Source organism: Eulemur rufifrons, chromosome 14 (assembly GCF_041146395.1).
Source record: "Eulemur rufifrons isolate Redbay chromosome 14, OSU_ERuf_1, whole genome shotgun sequence".
NCBI classification, from domain to species: Eukaryota; Metazoa; Chordata; class Mammalia; order Primates; family Lemuridae; genus Eulemur; species Eulemur rufifrons.
In genome coordinates, this window is record NC_090996.1 from 12,749,618 (window position 1) to 12,757,645 (window position 8,028).

General features: G+C 42.7%; 1 protein-coding gene across 1 annotated transcript in view; it reads right to left on the bottom strand.

Annotated features, from left to right (window-relative positions):
* DAGLB (diacylglycerol lipase beta) overlaps nucleotides 1-722 on the bottom strand; it is a 28,224-nt gene extending 27,502 nt beyond the window's left edge. Inside the window, exon 1 of the mRNA XM_069485802.1 lies at nucleotides 549-722. Coding sequence (XP_069341903.1) covers nucleotides 549-643 — 95 coding nt within the window. The 5' untranslated portion in view covers nucleotides 644-722. The remainder of the gene's footprint in view (nucleotides 1-548) is intronic.
* Nucleotides 723-8,028: the final 7,306 nt, after the last annotated feature.

Genomic DNA, 8,028 nt, shown 5'->3' on the forward strand with positions numbered 1-8,028 from the left:
CAATGCCCCTTCCCACTGACTCCACACTTGGAAAGAGCGTGTATGTCGAGCCTGTCTGCTTCTCGTGAAATTCAGCCACAACCGGCTCAAGAACGAATAGCGCTGAAAGGCAATTTTTTCTCTCCTTCATTCTGCAGATACAGGTGCTTTTCTTTCGCATGCAGAGGGGCCGAATGATACAAGTGGCTGCTCCTGCCTCGAGGAAGATCTCGAGGCCATGGCTTTTGGTGAGCAATAACGTCCTCGCTGCTCTCAGGGCCAGGTCGCAGCGCCGCACACGGAGGGGTGCTCGTGTCCTGCAGCGCAGACTTCAGGGCCCCCGCTGTGTGATCTCGGGAACGGCCCACCCTCTCTGGACCTCCGTTGCCACCCGTAAAAAGGGGACAGCACCAGGACCTGCCTCCTCCGAGCAGATAAGAGAATGCATGGCAAGCGCTTGGACCTCGTCCGCGCTCAGTAAGCTGGCCACTTTTGCCAGGGGACAGACAGCTCGCCCCCAGCTCCCTCCTCGGCGCGGTCCAGCCGCCCTCAGAGCCGGCCGTCCTTACCACAGCACTCGCACGAACAGCTCGAACAACCCTGGGAAGACCAAGTCGTCGCTGGCGATGGCCCAGCGCCGGCCGAAGAGCACCATCCCAGGCATGGCGAAGGTTCCGCCGCCCGGCCTCAGGCCAGCCCCAGCGCACCGGTCGCCACTCGCAGCTCCACGACCTCTGGACGCCGCCGCCGCCAAACTAAGCGCGGCCCGGCGCAGGCTTATGCGAGGGCGGAGCCCTGCGCATGTTCATGCTGAGGCCGAGGCTGGCGCACGCGCCCTGAGCCCCGCGCCGCCGCGGCCGCCGGAGCCCTCTGAGCCTGCGCAGATACGCTGAGCCGGAAGTCGCTGGCTGACTTTATCGTAGGTCTGTGGCTGTTTGAATTCCATTCTGATAATATTTCCATTTTATAGGTAAGGGCTCTTCAGGCCCGGAGGGATTAGCTATCCTAGAGACCCACAGCTATTAACGGTGGCTCTGGGACTCATATTAGGTCTGTGAGATTTCCAAGCGTGTGACAACGTTGCTGCCTTCTGTGCCCCGCTGTAAGGAGTCCCTTGTTAAGACCTCCTCGTGTTCAGAGTCTGAAAATCCACCCCGCAGCTGGCGGGGTACGGTCCGACCACTTCTCAGTACCCCCACTTCCCCCACCCTGCTCTGAGCCACCTTCCTCTCTTGCCCCACTGCGCTTCTCTCATTCTGCCCTAGCCCCTACAGCAGCCGGGGTGACCTCGTGGAACCTTAAGACTCAGCCTGTTCTCTGACTAAGGTCTTGCAAGGCTGCACTTTGTGCGTAAAATACACTCCAACCTCTCGCAGCGACCTTTCCCTAGTAGTCACACATCAAAAGTTTGTGATTGCGTGTTTGTCTGGTCCCTGGGTTAGGGTTAGTACTCTTTCCCTCCAGCACCCCACTGCCTGCTGCCATTCCCCCCTTGAAATACATCAAGGACATTCTTGCTCCAGGACATTTACATTCCCTGTTTCCTCTGTCAGGGATGTTCCTCCTGCAGGTATCCCTGTATCTCTCTCTCACTTTACTTAAAGCCAGCTCAAGTGTCGCTGCCTCAAAGAGGCCTTCCCTAATCACCTTCTTAAAACAGCTCAGGTCAGTTCCTATTCCTTATCCTGCTTTAGTTTTCTTTATTGCATTTAGTCCCTCCCTGACATTATATCACATGTTTATTATCTCTCTTACTCCCCCCTTCAGAGGGTAAGTTTCATGAGTGTAGGCACCTTGTTCACATAATGCACATAACATAACACATTGTAGACACTTATTAAATACATGATGAATGAATAACCTCATTGAACACGTGTCAGGATAAAGTGGAGGGACCCAGAGGCCCTGGGCAGGATGGAAGTTACTCAGTGTAATGGCAGGGCTTGGGATGGAGAGGAGGGAATCCAGAGAACCCCAGGAAATGGATGTTAACATTGCAAGGTCTGTGGGCAAATGTATTTTTAGACAAGGATATTTCATCAGGCTTGATGAACATTCTGGAAATGGAGGATACCTCCCATCTGGTGAGGTATATTGGGCTTTTTTCTGCATACCCAACACTGCATTCTTCAACTTAAATTTCATTTACACCAAATTTCAGCCTGTCTTTGACAGGCAGCACCACCAGTTTTCAAAATCAGAGCCCCTTTGCACAGGAGGTCCTCCAACTATCCTGCCATCAGTGAGCTACAGGGGAGCATTTTTGTCGTTCCTGATCCTCTGTTATGTTCTGATTGTCTCTCAACCAGACAGAGTATTAATTGGGCTTCTGCTGTGTTTGCAGAGCTTGGGCTGAATGCTGAGGAGAAGCCAGATGATTAAGTTCATGGACTAACCTTAACACACTCTCTGGGGATGAGACTTGAGCTGGTGCCTCAAAGAGGGATAAGATTTGGAGAGTCAGTCTGACTTTGGGCAAGGTGCTTCATCTCAGCTAAGCCTGTTTCCTCATCTATAAAGTGGATATTAAGTTAATAGTACCTATTATAGGCATTTATAGGATTGTTCCAGAAAGTAGATGTGATAATGTGTAGAACATGCCAGGACAGTCCCTGAAGCACAGTAAGTATCCAGCAGTTCTTAACCAGCACCAACTGCTACAGCTGTGTGGGTCTGCCACACTGCCCCTAGATTCTGCCTATAAGGAGAGAAGAAGCCCAAATAGATACAGTTTATTATTTATGCAGACAGGAAAAGGAGGATCAATATGGTGTCAGTTCCACATGATTCTTGTTCCATAAGACAACATGAAAACACAGGGTCCAGATGACAGACAACATGAAGGAGACAGGTCCATAGCACAGCTAAGCAGTTTGATAGCCTGCAGCTATACCCTAAGTGGGCCAAGTTGGAAAGGCAGGCCCTTGCCTCACCAGACCCAGAGAGGCTCATGAGAAATTGCCTCATGACAGCCTCTGCCCACAAGAAGTGGCCCCGCGGCAGCTTCTCCAAGGCTGCCCATCTGCCGTTTTCCAGGTAAGCTCACAGGGTGTTCTGTTAAGACTTGGATTAGACTGTGGCTGAGTCTTGCCTACCTGGCCTATGTGGAAATGTGCAGGATCACCAGGGTGCCATGGTGGAGCTGTTCCCGTGCAGTAAGCACTCAACTGTTGGTCATCATTAATACTGTTATTATTCCAGGAAGAGCAGCCAGCATAAAGGCTACCGAAGCTAGCCTTATGACACTGGGCTTTTGTGTAGTTAGCAATAGGGATCCTTGGCTAGAAAAATTTAAGATTAACTCAAGGTTGAAGGAGACAATTTGGTGAGGTGGTAGGCAGAAAGAATTAGGAAAGTGCTGTCCAGTGGAAATATAACGTGAGGCACATACGAAATTTTATATTTTCTAGTGGCCACATTTTAAAAAGTAAAAAGAAACAGGTAAAATTAGTTTTAATAATATGTTTCATTTAGACTAGTATATCCAAAACTATTATCATTTCAACATGTAAATCAGTATATTAATAAAATCATTAAGGAGATTTACATTCTTTCTGTCATACCGAGTCTTTGGAATCGGCATGTGTGTTACACTTTTCAGCACATCTCATTCTGGATGCTGACTTTTCAATGGTTAAAGTGAAATGGAGTCCTACCAAAACAATAAACTTGTGTTTCACAGAAAATTATTTTATACTGCTTCAGTTTTTAAATTTAAGTTTCAGATAAAATTAAAAATCAGTTGCACTAGCCACATTTCAAGTACTCAATATCTTTAGGTCAATATCTTCCCAAGGTGGAGCTCTGGATTCAAACCAACTTCAGATCCTACTAAAGGCCCAAATGGCCCAGCTCCGACTTCATCTTCACCAATTTCCTCGTACGAAGTCTCTCTATGCCTCATCATTAAGTGGCGTTAATAATAATATTTTGTAGCTAATATATGTAGAGTGTTCAGAGCAGTGGCTGGCATGCAAGGAGACTATGTGTGGGGAAAAAAGTTTCCTAAGCAGTTTCCTTATCTGTAACATGAGGATAATCATTCCTAGTCCCCAGGATTCAACCAGAGCTGTATGAACCCTTGTGGATAGCACCTGATAAATATTAATCCCCTTCTCTCGAGCAGAAGTCCATCAGCCTAATCAGTCATTTAAATATCATTTTGATGGTTCTCGCTTCTGAACAGTGGTGGGGCAGCTAAGACTAGAACCACATTCCTGGATTTGATGGCAGACACAATCACACCACAAAAGTGATGGCTCACAATTAATTCAAAGTGAATATTTGCTTTAGAGTGAAGGCCAGGATATAAATAATAGTGGGAGCTGACCTTAGTGTGCATTTACCATGTGCCCAGCACTGGACTGCATGGCCGTCCACGTATGGTCTCCTTTGCTTCCCACAGGCCTCTGTGAAGTAGGACGGCTAGAAGCCCTATTTTTCAGGAGGAAACCGCTAGGGACTGGCCAAGCTGGGACCCTAGTCGTCATAGAGCTGACTTTCCTGGCTGGTGAGAGCTGATTGTTCAATTTTCAGGAATTTTTCAGGAATTTTGTGTTCTGGTTAATAGCCACTTTTAAAAAATTATATACACTTATAATTAAATATATATTAAAGACACAGTTTATAAATCTTCAAACTTCATCACTTCCTCATTGTTTTGCCACATTTTACTATTGTTTATGCTCTTGAGGTTGTATCTGCAGTATCTGTATGGTGGACATACTACATGATGCCGTGCTACTGCATTTCTCTCCCCAACTTCATGTTCAGTATGGTCATGTTGGTAGCTTTAAATCAGCCCTGGAACACTACAAACGGGGATGTGATTTGTCGTTGATTGTCTAAAGGAAATGGACGAAATGTTAATAATGCAGATTAAACTTAAAAGGATGTTGTGTCTGTAGCCATTATATTGTGAGTAGTACAAAAAGTTGAGGAAATCATCATCCAGCATTTGAAAACTATTACCTGTTTGAACAAAGAAGTTGCTTTGCCGTTGATAAGGAGTGAAGTCCCGACATACGTCTTCTTTGTTTCACTTTCCTCTTATTCCTTAAAATAAAGGAAAGTATCAACCATCCGTGGAGGAGTACACTCACTTGTTAGTTGCAACCATAGGTGCTTATGGATATGAAATACAGGCAAAAATCCACTAAAGTATTCTGTGAGACTTGACAGGCTACATGTAATTTATAATAAAGAATATTATTATATTTTTATTTGTAAACTATATGCTACACATCTATGCAGCAAAGGATTAAAACAAGGGGCCTGGGTGGTTCAAACTCTGCACATTCCAAAAAAAGGATTGGCCCTTGACCTGTTCCTAGGAGATAACTTCTAAGCCCTTGGAACATTCTTCCTGCTAAGAGTGTATTTGTATACCTGGGGCCTTGGGCAGCATCACATAGTTCATGCTGGCAGTGCAGTTGATGGTGAGAGCCTTGGGAGATGCTCTATCAGTTTGACCTCTGGGTATGGGGACTGGAGACTGACTAGGTGAGTTCAGTCACACGAGTGTTACAAGCCTACATGACTGATGCCCAATAAAAACCCTGGACATCAAGGCTTGGGTGTGCTTCCCTAGTTGGCAATACTTTGTGCATGTTGTCACACATTTTTGCTGGGAGAATTCAGCATTGTTTATTTGACTTCACTCTGAGAGGACAACTGGCAGCTTGTACTTGGTCTCTCCTGGACATTGCATTATGCATCTTTTTCTTTTTCTTTTCTCTCTTTTTTTTTTTGACCCTGACATGATTCAGGACACCTTTTTCTTTTGCTGATTTTAATCTGTATATTTTCACTGTAACAACCTATAACCATAACAGCTTTTCTGGAGTCTGTGTTTCTAACAAATCACTAAACTTGAGGGTAGTTTGGGGCATTTCCAACACAATATCCTTTATATCAGTAAAACTTATAATAAATGTATGTATATATATGCACATACTAGTTTTTTGAAGAGCCAGTTACTAAATGCCACATCATGTACCATACTGTACTCTAAAGGCTTGGCTGTTGCTGGTGAATTTTAAGCCTTTATACGGTTTAAAAATTGATACAATGTGCAATGTGCAGACCTTGTTTGGACTTGATTCAAATGGACAAACCATAAAAAGATTTTTTTGAGACAGTCTTGCTAGAATGCATGGCATCATCATAGCTCAAAGCAACCTCAAATTCCAGGGCTCAAGTGATCCTCCTGCCTTGGCCTCCCAAGTAGCTGGGGCTACAGGTGCACACTACCACGCCCTGCTAATTTTTTCTATTTTTAGTAGAGACAGGGGCTAGGGGGGAGGGTCTCACTCTTGCTCAGTCTCAGGCTGGTCTTGAACTCCCAAGCTCAAGTGATTCTCCTACCTCAGACTTCCAGAGTGCTAGGATTACGGGCATGAGCCACTGTGCCTGGCCTAAAAAGATGTTTTTGAGACAATCAGAAAATTTGAACATAGACTGTTAGATGATATTATTCATTGGTGTGATAAATCTTCATCAATTAGAAAACCTTTTGTAGTATCTACAGATGAGATACACTATCTAGGATTTTCTTTAAAGTACTCAAAACTTGAAGGGCAGATAAAACAAGTGGAGGTTATTTCGCTGTTCTCTCTACTTTTATGTATGTTTGAAAATAAAGTTTATTTTTAAATGATACTTGTTCAGCTTTGCCCATCCTCTTTATAAATGCACAAACACATGATATGAACATGTGTCCTACAAATGTACAACTGAAACTTTGAACCACCATTGATTCAGAAGTTAGTAGGTTGTGCCTGTGATTATACTTATGCTTAAATGTAATAGCTCTTTTAAAAACAGGATTTGTACAGTTTAGTAATAACATGTTTCTACATAAACTTTTGTTAGTAAAGATATTGTGAACTTAATGTTACAGACAACAAGCTACAAAACTATTTAATTTTAAAAAGATGTCTTTTGAGAAACAGGTAGTATACAATTTTTTTTAAAGTACATTTTCCATAGTTTAATCACTGCAAGTATATTTTGCCATTTCTGCATAATTGCTTTGGTTGATTGAGACCTATTTTAAAACAATATATTATTCCATCATGTGGGTATCTCACATAAAGCATATTCATTCCCTTATTTTAGACACAGGTTTTCCAATTTTGTTATTAAAAATATCTATTTTAAAATACAACAGTCCCCTCTTATCCATGGTTTCAGTTGCCCATGGTCCAAAAAATAGGGGAGTAAAGTACAAGATATTTTGGGAGACAAAATTCACATAACTTTTTAATTTTCAAAACTTATACTTCATTTTAGGTCTTTGCAGTGACTTGGGACACATAACTTTTATTACAATGTATAGTTATAATTATTATCGTTAATCTCTTAATCTGCCTAATTTATAAACTTTATCATAGGTATGTATGTATAGGAAGATACATAGTATATGTAGGATTCAGTACTATTCATGCTAATAAAAAAGGCATCCACTGGAGGTCTTAGAACATAGCCCCTGAGAATAAGGGAGGACTTCTGTAGATCTTTTAGAAAGATCTATTTTTAAAAAATGAACTTGTATTTCCAAAATAAACGATCCAGACCAAAACATAGCTCTTGAAAAGATAAATAACTTCTCATGCCTTCTTTTTTAGTGATGAAAATATTTCAGATACAGAGATGCCTGACACCTAAGGACCCACTGTGTTGTCTGAACAAGGAATAACATCTTGCCATATTAGCGCTATCATTAATTTTTTTGGAAAAAAAAATCCTTTATGTCCTTCTCTGGTTGTTCAGGCTAATTTCACTATTTACAAATTATAAAAAGTATTCTTTATAGACTTTCTTGGCATTTCATCACATCTTCATTTTAACTTGGGAGAAACTATGAGCTTTACTTTCATTTTTTCAAATTGATTGATTCATACCTTCCTCCCTTGATTTTGAGTCAAGTAAATCCCTATGTCCTGAGTAAAATTAATATCCATGTCTGCTGCTACTGTCTATGTTGAGTTGGGGAGAGGGCAGCATTAGCCACGTGATTGGGGATTTGCATAGTTGTTTTTTCTAAGT